This window comes from Peromyscus maniculatus, chromosome 22 (assembly GCF_049852395.1).
Source record: "Peromyscus maniculatus bairdii isolate BWxNUB_F1_BW_parent chromosome 22, HU_Pman_BW_mat_3.1, whole genome shotgun sequence".
NCBI classification, from domain to species: Eukaryota; Metazoa; Chordata; class Mammalia; order Rodentia; family Cricetidae; genus Peromyscus; species Peromyscus maniculatus.
The window spans coordinates 49037519-49052029 of record NC_134873.1 but is presented as its reverse complement, the minus strand read 5'-3'; the positions used below and the strand labels follow the sequence as shown (position 1 = coordinate 49052029).

The 14511-nt window shown below is 48.8% G+C and overlaps 1 protein-coding gene across 1 annotated transcript in view; it reads right to left on the bottom strand.

Annotated features, from left to right (window-relative positions):
* Positions 1–14511, bottom strand: part of Arhgef33 (Rho guanine nucleotide exchange factor 33) — a 52461-nt gene that overhangs the window by 2125 nt on the left and 35825 nt on the right. The window contains exons 12-15 of the mRNA XM_076558729.1: positions 14282–14430; positions 13250–13414; positions 10840–11683; positions 5050–5189 (exon numbers count right to left, since the gene is read on the bottom strand). Of these exons, the coding sequence (XP_076414844.1) occupies positions 5050–5189; positions 10840–11683; positions 13250–13414; positions 14282–14430 (1298 nt within the window). The remainder of the gene's footprint in view (positions 1–5049; positions 5190–10839; positions 11684–13249; positions 13415–14281; positions 14431–14511) is intronic.

Sequence of the window (14511 nt, the reverse complement as noted above, 5' to 3'; positions counted from 1 at the left end):
ACCTCATCTCTCCAGACCCAACACGTCACACTTGGAGGTTCCCACATGCAACTGGAGTTACCTGGAAAGGGGAAAGCTCTGATGTCACCACCAGCCCCAAGGACCACAGAAATCTTCACCAGTTGCGTTCCCATTTCTGAAACAAATGCCAAAATCGCCCTGTCTGGTTTCCGAAAACTCAGCTCAGATGGTTGTTCTTTTTGAACCGCTCTTCTTACAAACTGTACCTCCTCTTTGCTTCCATTACAAAAGTCTGTGTTTCTGAATATTAACTACTAAGTAGCTAGTGGCTAACTTGCTAATCGTTTTTTCAAATCCAGAACTCTACTGCAGCAAAGCTCATTTTCACTTTTTTCAAGACAATCTGAGCTGGCTCTCAACACTCTACAGGTATACCTGGACTATTCCAAAGGGATCGGGGTACGTAAGTAGGGGGAAAACCTGCAGAATCTAGACGGAGATAGTGTGTTTTCTTTTCATCCCCTTTCTTTGTAAAACACAGAAATGGCTTTTGAATGCCCTATGCCACCTGCAGGGCAAGCTGCTGGGCATATCTGAGCAGATACTAGGGGAGCAGTCAAGAACCCACAGTGAAGAGTACGGTGCTGTCAATGTGTCGTGACACACAGTCATCCACATCTCACAGAACTTCCTGTTCACCACCCTTCAGGTGACAGAGAAGAAGAAACATCCAAGGTGGGTAGGTCAGTAAGTACAGCTTAGCTACAGATCAGCCTGAAAAGCTGGAGATGAGGAAGGGAGGTAGAAATCAGGACCACAGACGTCTCTGACATAAAAGAGTTGGTTCTCTGATGTGAAAGACTGTCCTCCTCGAAAGTGTTGGGGCATTCACATGAAGAGGTCGGAGGAGGTGGAGGGGCACCTGTTTTGTTAGCCAGACCAGTCAACCGTGGCGATCACAGGGTGGTGACTGAGCACTCCAATTATATGCTATGCACTAGAACTTGGAGCTAAGCTACCCTTACTTTGAACTACAAGCTCCAAATGGGTAGGAGCTATTTCGTCGTGTGTGTGTGTGTGTGTGTGTGTGTGTGTGTGTGTGTGTGTGTGTGTGCTGGGAACAATCAAATACACTGAAGACACTTAAAAATAACTGATTTCAGATGACCTGCTGGGGAACATTCCCAACCAGAGTTAGGTGACCTCAATTACTTATCCTTTCAAGCATCCCCTCTTGAATTTGCAAATCACATAGGAAATTAAATGGGATAGGATGGAACTGCAAAGTGGTTAAGAGGGAGGCTGGGGCTTGGGGTGGGTTCTAAAGAGAAAATGAATATAAAATCAGCAACTGATTCTTAGAGTCCTGCCTGCTGTTATATGGACTGTTCCGCAAAGGAGGCATATACACAAACCGTTGAGAAGATACCAAAGAGGACTCCCTGACATCCAAATCTGTGGGCCTGCAGAAGTACTCCTGACCATGTGATGGGGAAAATCAATTTTGAGGCAATTGGTGGAGGGGCTAGGATGGCTGGAATAGAAATAATCATCTAAATGATGAAGTACTAAAAGGAAGAGAGAGGGTGACGTTAGGTGGTGTATTCTTTGTCATCTGCTACCCACCGAACTGATGATGAAGGCTGGAAGCACTGTCTACAGGCCTTACGCTTACACTGTCTTACATGCTCTCTTCCCGACTGCTACGCCCCAGCCAAGAATACTCACTTACCCAAGTGTAAGAGCTGTACACAGGCATGAAAAGCATTGGCCTCCGCTCTAACACAGTCTGGGTGAGGGTCTGACAGTGTCCATGTGTATTCTAGAGGGCACAGTTCCCTTCCATCCCAGTCAGTCAAACACTGGCCTTTCAGAGCAGGTCTCTTCCCCAGCTTCGGAGAATCCCATTTAAAATGTGTAGTCACTTTACATGCTCAGATTTGAACTAGCAGACCTCGTTCTGACCGATTCTGTACAGCTTTCGGGGATCTATGACCTGGTATCTACCCAGGGCAAATGGGAGACAATAGACGGGTTACCCTTTTCCTCAAATATCGTGGGCACTTTTTTCAGAATTTTTTTTTTTTTTTATGATGTCAACTTGACTCTGCCTTTGGAATCCTTCGGCCCTCCCAGCCTCAGAGGGAAGAGAACCCTTTCTCGGGTTTTCTGTTGCATCTGGCTCCATGCCTAGCTTCATCCCGAAGCAGCATTCTGGGTGTGTGGGGCCACCAGCCAAACAAGCCCCTATGGAACAAAAAGTGTGTCAGTGTAGACAGGACTGAACCTCCGGGGGGCTACAGGGGAGGAAGGTGGTAAGCCCCGGATGGAACCCAGCTGGCTCTCCTGGGCCTGCCATGTGGACCTGGGCGGCCAGGCTCTGGGGTGGCCGGTATCCAGGGTTAGCTACTGAAGGTCCCTGGGCTTGCTGCCGACTGACTTCCTGACCCACGAAAGGGCTGACTTTGTTTCTACCTGTGCCTCATCTTTCACAATAATCTAGGTTTAAGTCTTTAACGATCTCCATGTAGATTTTTTCTAGAAGAGATGGTTTATCTTTCATCCTACATATTCCTGAGTTCAGAGTGCAAGTTCCTATGCAATGGCTGGGACCATGTCACTCATGGTCCTCTGTGCATGCCTGGAATTATGCACAGATACAAGAATGCTGTATTTACATTTGAGTTAAAGGCACAGGCCCTTCCGTGCTCCCCTGGGGCCTCCCGGCCCTTTCTCTCTGTAACACCATGCAGGAGTGTGGTCCTTAACAGACCTTCCAGGGTCTTTAGATGAAAAACCCAGAAGCTAGTTAAGCTGCCTCTTGAACCCTTGCCAAGACTCTGAAGAGCTCCCTAAGTACAAAGCTGTAGTGGGAACTGCCTGCGTGGTGTGGATTGTCCCAGACCAGACCTTCCAAGCCAGGAAAGCCTGCCAGAGGAAGAGTCATCTAAGTGGCTCCACCTCCACCTCCACTCAGGTAACACTTGACATGTTAAATAGAGAGGACAGTGCCATGATTGTTGATAGTACTATGACGGATGCAGACTGGTCTATGAGAATCTACTGGCCTTTTCTCTAAGAAAAATGCCCCAAGTTGCAGGATGACGGAAGGCAGTTAGCCAGTGTGAGTCTGGAGGGGCCCCAGTTTAAGTTGTCTGCAAGGTCTGTGGGGGCAGGGAGCTCCAGCAAATTTGTATGGCCTTCTCTTTGGGGGACCTTTAAAACTACAGGCCCAATACCACATTCATCTAGTTTGGGGTGACTTTTCAGACCGAGCTACAATAAAGCCAGAGTACAGATAAAGCAAATCTACATACTGGAAAGGACTGATGATTTCCCCAACAATCTCCGCCCAGTGTAGGAGAACTTTGCAGAGAACCCAGGCAGAGTCATCTAGCTCCTATTTCAGAGAACTCACTCTCTCGTGAGTCTGCCAGGTCCAGACAGGTGCATTTCTACAGTGCTCCTCCTCCTCCTCCTCCTCCTCCTCCTCCTCCTCACTGCTGCTAGTTCTGCCCTCTCAATACAAAGGGGCAGATCTGTCCCCTATGCGTCATGTAACTAATAGGCCATTCTGTTACATCTCTTTGATAAACAGGAACTTGTAAAGGAACCAATGGCGGATCTACTAATGATTGTTTCCCAACAAATACTGCTCAGTCATTATAAATGGTAGTGAGGAACAAATCATTATTTCTTTTGGGGAATCTTATGACTTTAAAAAATATCCAACAGACTCAAGCCATGTGCATCCTTAGGAGTTTGGAGTTCTTCCGAAGATCTAGAGCCTAAATCCCCAGTTTAGACTGGGAAATTGTCTACTTCTTCCAACTCATGTCATTAGCAGCTATAGATCGAGAAAAACCTAAATCCGTAATCCAGGAGAGGAATAAACAGTTCTTAAGCCCCAGTCCCTACGTAAAGTGACTTGAGGGTCCAGCAACAGTCATGCATGCACTGGGTTGCCTAGCAAAACTGGAAGGAGACTGTAGGGCTGAGGTTAACTGCAGGGAAGGAGACAGACTGTAGGGCTGTGGTTAACTGTAGAACCGATGTTCTTCTTTCCTCTTCCTCCTCCTTCTAGTAACAACAGGCAAGGACCAACAATCAGATACCCACTAATCTCAGCATCACCCTCCCATTGGAGGATTAGACAAATCATTAAAAAAAAAGGAAAGGAAAGGAAGCCAATTGTAGGCTTTCCCCACTTCCTCTATCATCAAGACCAGTAACAACCTTCCAAGAGAAAGTGGTTTCCCAGTAAGTCTCCAAGGGCAACAATAACATCTTCATTTAATTTTTCTAGTAATTAAAATAGAGACTCGAGATTGAAAATGACTTACAATGATCTCTAAAAAGAAGAAGTAAATAATGGGGAGCTGTCCCTCAGGGGGAGGAAGGCAGGCCTGAGGACCTGTGGAGGTAGAAACAGCAGCCACCCCGGCAGGCAGGGGCTAGACTGCTGAGTCGTGGGCTGCTTGAATGGGAAGGGTCATCTCTCACTTCCTTACATCTATGCTGGAGCCTGCCCCCCCCCCCTCCCAAACTGCAACACAGCACTGGCCAAAAGGTCTGGGAGGTAATGCTTCACGAAGTAATAAGACTTAGAAAGACCAAGGAAGGAACCATCTTTTGTTTCCCATCCAATATGGACACTGAAAGTTTTCACTAGGACCTGAGGCCAATCCATTCACTCAGGGAAAACCCTTACAAATTCCAACACAGATTTCTCAGAGCCGGGATGCCAAGGCCCATGAGGGCGGAAATGCTGGCATGCCTTCGTCACTCTCCACGTGTGGAAGGTCTAACTGAACACCCAGCTCCCATAGAGGATCCCTCTGTGTCAGCCCATTGGCCAGGGGGCACCCTCTGCTCGCTCCTCTCAGGACACCGCTCTGGGAATGAGCAGGAGGGATTTTAACAAGTGGCAGGGAAGCTGAGTTTGCTTCTGTTCAGAAACTGGGTACAAACACTGAACTTGAACCAGTTGTGTGAGACAGGGCTACTTAGTAATTAATACTGTAAAGACCTCCACCTTCTGCCAAAGGGCAGAGAGTTACAACACTGTTTTATCTAAGGGCTACTCACTTCTTTTTAAAGAGCTTGCGGAAAGAGCTGCGGAAGCCCCCTTTCTGGTCTTGCCTGGGGTTTTGATCGCTGAAAGAAGTCTGCTCACTCTCTCTTTCTTCCTTTGGACAGAATCGGGTGGCATCCTCTAAGTGCATCTCCTGAAAACACAAAAGAGGCATGTGTTTTTACTCTTTTCCAAAAAGGAGCTACCCTGGCTGTGGGACAGTTAGCTCTGCCGCCTGCCTCTCCTACCCCCCCCCCCCATGACTACCTGTGGGTTCCAGTCCCAGCCAAAGCACACCTAGGGTGACGGAGTGAGCAGGTGGGAAGAGGAACACTGTCCGAGTGTAATTCTCTCTACAAATCAAGGCAAACCGTCCACAGCAGAATACACCGATGAAGATAAGTAAATAAAGGAAGCTGGCTAACAACAAAAGGCACGGACCGGATGGCTGATGGGACAGCTCAGCATGCAGAAGCACTTGCTACACAGGCCTGAGGACCCGGGTTCAATCCCTGGAACCTGCCTAAAGGTGGAAGGAGAAAGTGGACCCCTCAAATGCCCTCTGTCCTCCTCTGCCTTCTATTGCTGGGATAAATAAAACCATGATCCAAAAGCAGCTTTGGAAAGGAAGGGTTTATTTCATCTCACACTGCAGATAACAGTCCAGCACTGAGGGAAGTCAGGGCAGCATCTCAAGGAGGGCAGTGGCCTAGAGACGAGAACCGCAGCCCAAACCACGGACAGACCTTACGTACTGGCTTACTCTCCATGGTTTGCTCAGGCTGATTCAGAACACCTGCCTGGGTGCAGGACCCCTCCCGCCCCCCACCGCCGCCACAGAGGACTGGACCCTCCTCTGTCACTATTCCATGAAAATGCCCCTACGGACCTGGCTCCAGCCATCTGATAAAGGCATTTCCCAGCTGGCGATTCTCGTCCCAAATGACTCCTGTTTCTGTCAAGCTGACAAAAAAACCTGTCCAGGACATTTCTGACCTTGATATACTTGCCATGGCACACACAGTAATAGTGAATATATTTTTCTTCTATGTGTATGCATGTTTTGCCTGTGTGTATGTCTGTGTACCATGTGTGTATGCCTGGCACCTAGGGAGGCCAGAAGAGGGCATTGGAACTTCCAGAACTGGAATCACAAACAGTTGTGAGCCACCATGTGGGTGCTGGGAACTGAACCTGGGTCCTCTGGAAGTGCAGCCGGTTCTCTTAACCACTGAGCTATCTCTATAGCCACCATAAATAAAGGAAGTAAACTCTGCACTGGCATCACTTGTGTCTTGCTGAATAATCCAATACTCGACCCCTGGTATCTCTCGGTATGCTTCTCCTTCTACAAATTAAGAAAACTTAATATTAAGAGGGTTTTGCTACTGTTGTTGTTTAATTTACTTTTGAGGGACACAGAGATCAACAGGATGCTATCAACAATGTAACCATAATTTTAAAGTCCTGTTCCTAATTCTGTATTTTAGCGGAGAGTAGTTTTTAAGAGGTCAGACCTGTTGAGAAACGTCTAACTGGTGTGTCTAAACTTTGCTTTCATCCTACTTAAGTAACTCAGTGCATATTTAGAGTACAATTAAAAATAAAGACACTTCTTGTATGCACTTATTTTTAAATGTAAGATGTGTTACCATGTGCACACATACTGATTTTTTTTTTTAACTGTGTACTTGGTGTTTGATCTGTGTTAGGTCTGTGTGAGGGAGTTGCATCAACTGGAACCTGAGTTACAGGCAATTGTGAGCTGTGATGTGGGTGCTGGGGATTGAATCTAGGTCCCCTGGAAGAGCAGTCAATGCTCTTCACTGCTGAGCCATCTCTCCAGGCCAGGTGCACACATATGTAAGCGCATATATAAGTATGTGTTGGGTATGCACACAAACTTACACCCTACATGAACAGACTATTTTCCGTGGGGTGACGGTGAGTTCAAAGCAAGCTAGAAGCAGCTGCTCAACTTGAGTGACTCTAAGAAGTCAAAGCAGAAAGCACACCGAGGGCGCCCTGCAAGTCCAGCTGACCAGCTGGCTGCCCGCTCACAGAGGAGCAAAGCACGGGCAAGAGGTTTGCCTAGGAAACGTCTAGATCTGACTTTGAGACCTTCACTTGGGGTTGTAGCAGCCGACCTGCAAAGTCTGAGATGCTGCTAAGATTCGAAACTTCATAACTAAAACACAGAGACCAGCATCCTGGCAGCTTAGTGCAATGTTTCTCAAAGCATGCTCCTGGCACCCTAGGACCATCTACACTTGATTTTTCCTTAAAAAACACAGATTCTTAAGCCTGGAGTCTCTGAGTCAGAATCTCTAGCGTATACATAATTGCTGTACATACTTAGATATGAAAACCAGTTTCAGGCAAGCTTCTGCCCAATGCACTTCCTGTTTATGGCAAACATCTAACTGTGAGTCCTAAATAGTAGTTTCTGACTCAGTAGGTCTGGCTCCAGTTTCTGGATTGATAAAATTTATAAAATATAAAATTAGGCTGGGTGGTGGTTGGTTCACGCATTTAATCCCAGCAGTTGGGAGGCAGAGCCAGGTGGAAACCCTGTCTTGAAAAACATATGTATATATTTTATATCGCATCCACCACTACCTCCAAGACCACATTTTGGGAAGTGTCTGTGGGGACTGATGCAAGGCTATACTGCTAGCCAAAACACCTACTCAATGACAGAACATCCCGACTTAGAATTTAGGAGACCATAGAAGGAAGGAGCTTGGTTTTGCCTGTCATGTGGACCTCCATTAAAGTAGTCTTTAACTGGGATCCACACCAAATTCTCCGTTCATTATTGTTCATAAATTGTTCAAGGAAAATCTGTCTGTGGAACCATGGTCTTACTATTGTCTTCAGTTGGTACAGTATTTCATACTTTACAAAGCGTTCTCTCAAACTGCCTCCTCGGGTCCGATCTTTATGACGCTGTGAGGTAACCTGCTTCTTAGAAATCATGAGCACATTGATTATTTGGGATAAAAGGTGGGTCCACATGCCACGGCACATGTGGAGGTCAGAGAACGATGCAGGAATCAGCTGGCCTTCCACCGCGTAGGTTCCAAGGGTGGGGGGGGGAATGCAAGTCATCAGGCATGGGGATAATTGCCTCTGCCTAACGAACAGTCTCACCAGCCAAAACTTCAGTGGCTTTTCTTTGCCTGTGTGTGAATTCAGGCACGCAGGTGCCAGGGAGCCTTTGTGGAAGTCAGAGGCAACTCCTGAGGAATTGGTTCTCCCCTGCCATCTTGGAGGATCCGGGCCAAAGTCAAGCCTTCAGGTTAGCAGCTCTGCCTGCTGAGCCATCTTGCTGTCCACTCAATGTCTTCTTTTTTTATATCAACTTATTGTTATCTATATTGGTGTTCTGTCATCTATGTCTGCCACCATGTGCATGCCTGACGCCCGAGGAGACAAGACGTAGATATCAGATCCCGTGGAGCTGGAGTTCCAGACTGTTGCGAGATGCCATGAGTGAGGGTCCTGGGAATTGAACCTGGGTCCTCTGGAAGAGCAGCCAGTGCTCTTAACTGTTAAGCCATCTCTCCAGCTCCCTAAATATCTTATTTTCGTAGATAAGAAAACTGGAGGCACAGGGGAGCCATGTGAATTGTCCAAAGCAGGCGACTACTTGGTAGCGGAGCCTGGGTTAGAACCTAGAGTTCCTACTACCCGGTCAGGTGCGTTCCGCATTGAAGCACAATGTCTTTCTTCCTGCCTGTCAGTGAAGGCACTAAAACCAGCTCTAGGTCTTCTGGCCACAGGTGGGGTACCGCAGACTGAAGCCGAATGGTTTTGCTCACCCCAACAGCTGAGTACGGACCCCTTTAAGGATATAGTTTCACAGGGTTATCCTTCCTGTGCAGCTCATGACCCAGTCCTCTCCCTACCTTAAATACAGATACACACACATAAATACACGTACACAAACATGCATGTGTTACAGACACATGCAGAAACATGTATATCTACACACATACACACAGCCCCTTCTCGCATGAACTCTGCATGATTCTTCCTTGGTGTCTCTTGACCTGATTTGGGTCTTCACATGTTAGGGAATGCTGGCATATTGTTATTGCTATGTGTTCACAAATGAATTAGGGCAAAAAAATCACATTTTTATGAACATGTAAATAAAAGCATTCTTTTGTTTGTTTGTTTGTTTGTTTTGAGACAGGGTTCCTCTGTGTCCTTTTGGTGCCTGTCCTGGATCTTGCTCTGTAGACCAGGTTGACTTCAAACTCAGAGGTCCACCTGGCTCTGCCTCCTGAGTGCTGGGATTAAAGGCGTGTGCCACCACCGCCAGGCATAAAGGCATTCTTAAAGCATGGACTACAAGTCTTCTAAGCTTGATGTAAGGTTCTGTCTGCATCCCTGTTTAATCTGGTACTATTATTTCCCCTTTTAATGAACTCTCCATATTACCTAAGATTGATTTGTCTCAGAAATTTTACCCAAGAAATTTTTTTAAGGTTTAGAGTCAAGAAACCAGAGACAGAAGAAAAATCTCAGACTCCTGAACAATGTAAGCGGTTTTGCTAGACTACAGTACTGGGTATCCTTCTCCTCTGCAGTTTGATTCCTGGAACCCAGGTGGGCAGCAAACTCCAGGGCTTGCCATGATCCATTCCCCTCCTGTTTCTGGGGCCTTCTTTCCATTTTTCCCAGCATGCCAAAGGAAAAGCATACTCAGTTGTTCTTTGCCTGAGTCTTTTTTTTTTTTTTTTTTTTAGCTTCATTACCTGGCTCTTCCCTCGTAGCTTCTAAGGAGCTTTTAAAATTAATTCAGATATTCAATGTACCTAGAATGCATTCTCTAACATGATCACCCCAAGAGGTTTTAGATCTCCCTCCTATATGCCCCCAGTTCATCGTAATTCCAGGTGCTAAGCCTGTGGGGCATTCTGGACTGTTTATTTCTGAAGCTTCAGTAATTAGCACACGGAGCTGGTACACAGCAGGCACTGTGCTGGCTGGGAAATTAGATGAGTCTGTAACCATCAACTTGACCCACTCTCTTGATAAGGAGTAAAAGGTGGCGGCACCGGTGAGTGCCATCATGTTAATGAGCTTAATCAATGGTTTCTGCCACATTGAAAACCTGTGTGTCTGCCCGGGAACCGCCTGCCTCTTCGTGGTTGTGGGTTGGAACACACTTTTACGTACTCCAAGGCTTGGAGACACCAAGGACAGCAGCCATCAACATGCCTCAACATTCATCGAAGCTAAAGGTGCATTGGAGTCAATACAGCCTTTGCTAAGAGAAAGCAAGCGAAAATGAATTCTCCTTGCAACCAACTTCGAAGCCGACACTGAGACGGGGCAACGTGCGTCCTCCCCAGATACAAAGAAAGACAAGTGGGAGCGGCTAGCACACGACGCTCCGTATTTTGCACATCTGGACCAGGAGGTGCACCGAGCAGACCGTGCATCCTAAAGAAATCAGTGCACTCATTTTTTCTTTTTCACTGTCTAGGTGTGCGTCTCTCCCTTCCTCCTGGTGTGTCTCCTCTTTCTCTCCTTGCTTTCCTGCTCTGGGTGTGCTACCCGCCCCGCCACTCGCCTTCCAATGCCACCCAGGCCGGAGCCCCGTCAAGTCACCGCGGGCGTGCACGGGCTCTGCCTCCGCTTCCTCCCTCCCCGCCCAGGGAACCGGGGTGGGGGGTGAGGATGGGGGTGGGGGTGGGGGCTGACCCTGAAATTCTAGGCTCCCCCCGGGGGAGGGAGGGAGGAGGGCGCCGAGGCGGGGCTTCGGCTCGGTTTTACTTTACCCTCCTTACTTCCAAATAGGTCTGTTTTTCGCTTTGGGACCTCTGTTGGGGGAAGAAGGTCCGCGGCGCCCCGCGGGAGGCAGCGGCGGCGGCGGAGGCGGTGGGGCCGTGGGGGGCGGCGGCGGCGGCGGCGGCGCGCTCGACCTTGAGCGGCGCGCGGCCGCCGCTGCTGCTGCGCGTGCTGTAGAGGCGCGGGGCCACGCCCTCGGCGGGCGGCGTGCGCGGGAACTCCTTGAGCGAGCGGCTCAGCGGCTTGGCCTTGCCGTGCGCCTGCGCCTGCGCCTGCGCCTGGGCCGCGGCCGCCGCCGCCTCCAGCTTGTAGGCGCTGCTGCTGCTGGCCGGCGACGTGGCGCTCTTGGGCAGCGGCTGCAGCGCGTGCTCGGGCCGCTCGGCCTCCATGGCGAAGCTGACGGGCCTCAGGAAGCAGATGTCCAGGCTGGACTCGGACGAGGCGGGCGAGCAGTTGTCGAAGAGCGCCGGCGCCTGGAAGGGCTCCTCGTCGTAGGGCGCGGGCAGCGCGAAGATCTCGCCCCCGTACTCGAACTCCTCGTAGCCGGCGGGGACGAAGCCGCGCGCGTCCGGCAGGAGCTCGGGCGGCCCGCGCAGCGAGCGCTCCACGTTGCCCAGCGGCTCGGCCGGGGACGGCTCGAAGTCCATCTCCGGGATGGATTGCAACGGCCCGGCGAGCGCCTTCACGTCCTGCTCGGCCGCGCAGAACTGCGCCGGGGCCAGCAGGCTCTCGGGCCGCTCGTGCTTTCTGCCCTCCATCTCCCAGTCCCCCGGCTTCCCGGGCTGCATGCTCTCCATGAGGCTCTGCTGCTGTTGGCCTTTCTTCGCCGTGGGCATCAGATGTCTTTAAAGGGGGAAACAACACAAGACAGACGATCAAACAGTGCTGCGCTCGCTCCAAGCCAAGCAGCCCGAGGCCAGCTCCTCTCCTCCCTTCCCAAATGCCTCCGTCGGTGACCTACCAAGCTCCACTAACTAACTAGGGAGATCTCTCAGGAATCCCTAGATCCGCCTGGAAGAGTGGAAACAGCGGCCAGGAAAGGCATCAGTCTCGACTTCCAAGCTAAAGTCACTTAGGCATCACATGGCCCACAGACAAAGGCTGACGGACAAAGGCTGGCGTTATCACTGGCTGGGTGGAAGCTCCGAGCCTCCCTGCCACCAGGCAACTCCCGAGACATCCCTTTTCAATTTCTCTCCCTTTGCTGTGGCAGCGTCACATACAGAATACTGGAAAGTGAACTCGGTACTGCCTCTAGATCTTCCCACATGAACAAAGTATGTTCCGAAATAAACTCTTGAACTCTGGACGGGGATAACACAGGATAACAGGATCATCAAGAGTAGACCTGGCTGTCCTGGAACTCACTCTGTACCCCAGGCTGGCCTGATTAAAGGCGTGCGCCACCACCGCCTGGCTAAATTTGGGACCTCTGCAAAAGCACTATATACTTTGTTGTTTTGGTTTGGGTTTTTTGTTGTTGTTGTTGTTGTTGAGGATAAACTCAAATGTGTAAAATTTGCATTTCTATAATAAACTTTTTAAAAGTTTCGTGGCTGTAAAGCATCTTGATTGTGATCTCGAATGCACACCCACAAAACATTAATACAATGTAAAAGCTATCTGAATTTACCCAGGGTCTCGAGAGTTTTGTTGTCTGGGAGCACACAGCAATGGTTACAGTTTAGCAAGTATAGCACACCCATCAAATAGGATGTTTGTTGTTCTGCTTATTTACCAGACAGATATAAATGAACTACTGTACACTGACCAAAATTTTTATTATTCTATTTATTTATACTTTAATTCTTTGCCAGAAATGTATATGGACGCTTATGTGATACTAACCCTGAGTATCTTTTTTTTTTTTTAAGATTTTATTATTTATTATGTGTACAATGTTCTGCCTGCATATATGCCTGCATACCAGAAGAGGGCACCAAATTTCATTGTTGATAGTTGTGAGCCACCATGTGGTTGCTGGGAATTGAACTCAGGAGCTCTGGAAGAGCAGCCAGTGCTCTTAACCTCTGAGCTATCTCTCCAGCCTCCAACACTGGGTATCTTAAGGGATTGCAAGACATCAATCTTACAATGAAACTTAGGACTCACATTTACAAATCTGAAAAAAAAAAAGTGAAAACTGACCTTACACCAATACTCTTATTTTGGAATATTGATACTTTTATTTTCCCTACACAGAGTGTAATAACAGCCATAGTTTGGCCTGGGTGTGATGCAGACCTTTCCTCCTCTGTTTACTGTACACTGCTTCAAGAGTTGACGAAACTCACAAAGTGAATTTCTACTTTCCACCCGTTAGCACTTTCTAACTCTGCCTCTTAGCGTTCTCTGGGATCCAAGCATCAGATCAGCTGCTCGGCTGTTGATATAGCAACAGATGCTCACGTGACAGCAGGGGCGGAACTAGGCGCAGGAGGGTAGGGTTGGAGCATTTCTTCTGAGTGCATCCCACTGTCACGGACAGCCTCCGGGCCCCCAGTGGGGGAAGCATCTTGGCCAGCATTGGCACACTGGGAAGCCAGCCCTTTGTACAGCTTTGCCATAGACGACCTAAGGGAACGGAAATAATAAAGCTCAGGTTGCACATTCTAGGAGACTGGCTCTCTGAACACAGAGATTATGTGACGAAAAATAGATTGGCCTCTCAGATGAAGCTGTCTGTGACGGGTTCTCTATCCCCGGAGCCCTCTATAAGCCAGGTGGCTTACATAACAGCTGGCAGGTGGCTGAAAAGAGCTTGGGGATGCAGGATGGTACTGAGACACACCTGTCGGGAGGACACTGGGTCAGGAGATGCTGGCTTTCTAGCTGGAAACCCCTAGAGAAATGATAATGTTCCCCAGATGGACGGGGTGTTTAAGGGAATCTAGAAGCTCCGCTATGGGTGGCTTCTATTCCCTGAGGCCCAGAGGATGCCTATTCCAACTGTGACATCTACTCAGACACATACACCCCAACACTTTTATCCCCACCGCTCATTAACACCTAACCTATTCTTCCTTGTCCGGCTCTAAGACTAAGCCCCACGTGACAGGTTTGTGGCTGTTTTGTTCACTGCGGTATATTCACTGGGCACAACAGTACCTAACACACAGCAGGTGTTCAATGAACATTTTCAGACCTTTAAACTGCAACTTTGAACCTGGAAAATTAAGGGAGGCAACATGGGAGGGAACAAGAGAGCCAAGGTGCTTTTCTTCTAGTTACTTCCACCAGGCCACAGGTGTCTCCCTCCCGTGGCCAGCCTAACACACACACACACACACACACACACACACACACACACACACACACACACACACACGCACACACGCTCTTTCCTTCTGCCTCACTTCATTCCATTCCAGCCACTCAAGTGCCTGGTCTGTCCCCTCTTCTCGGAAACCTTTGTCAGGCGCGGCACCGTCACAACCTTACTTTTTGAGCTTCTTTCGTTTCTGAATAAGCAACTCTTCATTGCACTGAAACAGCAGCGTATAATGAGAGATGAACACGCGGAGGCGCTGAACACACACGAGCAGTAGATAATAGTCGGGGTGTTCCTGCTCTGTGAACTTCAGAACATTCTGGATGGAAGGGAAAAGGAATCAGTGGCGCACAGTTAGGCTGAGAAAGTTGCTCCATCCCTTCCACACCTCACTTTGAGC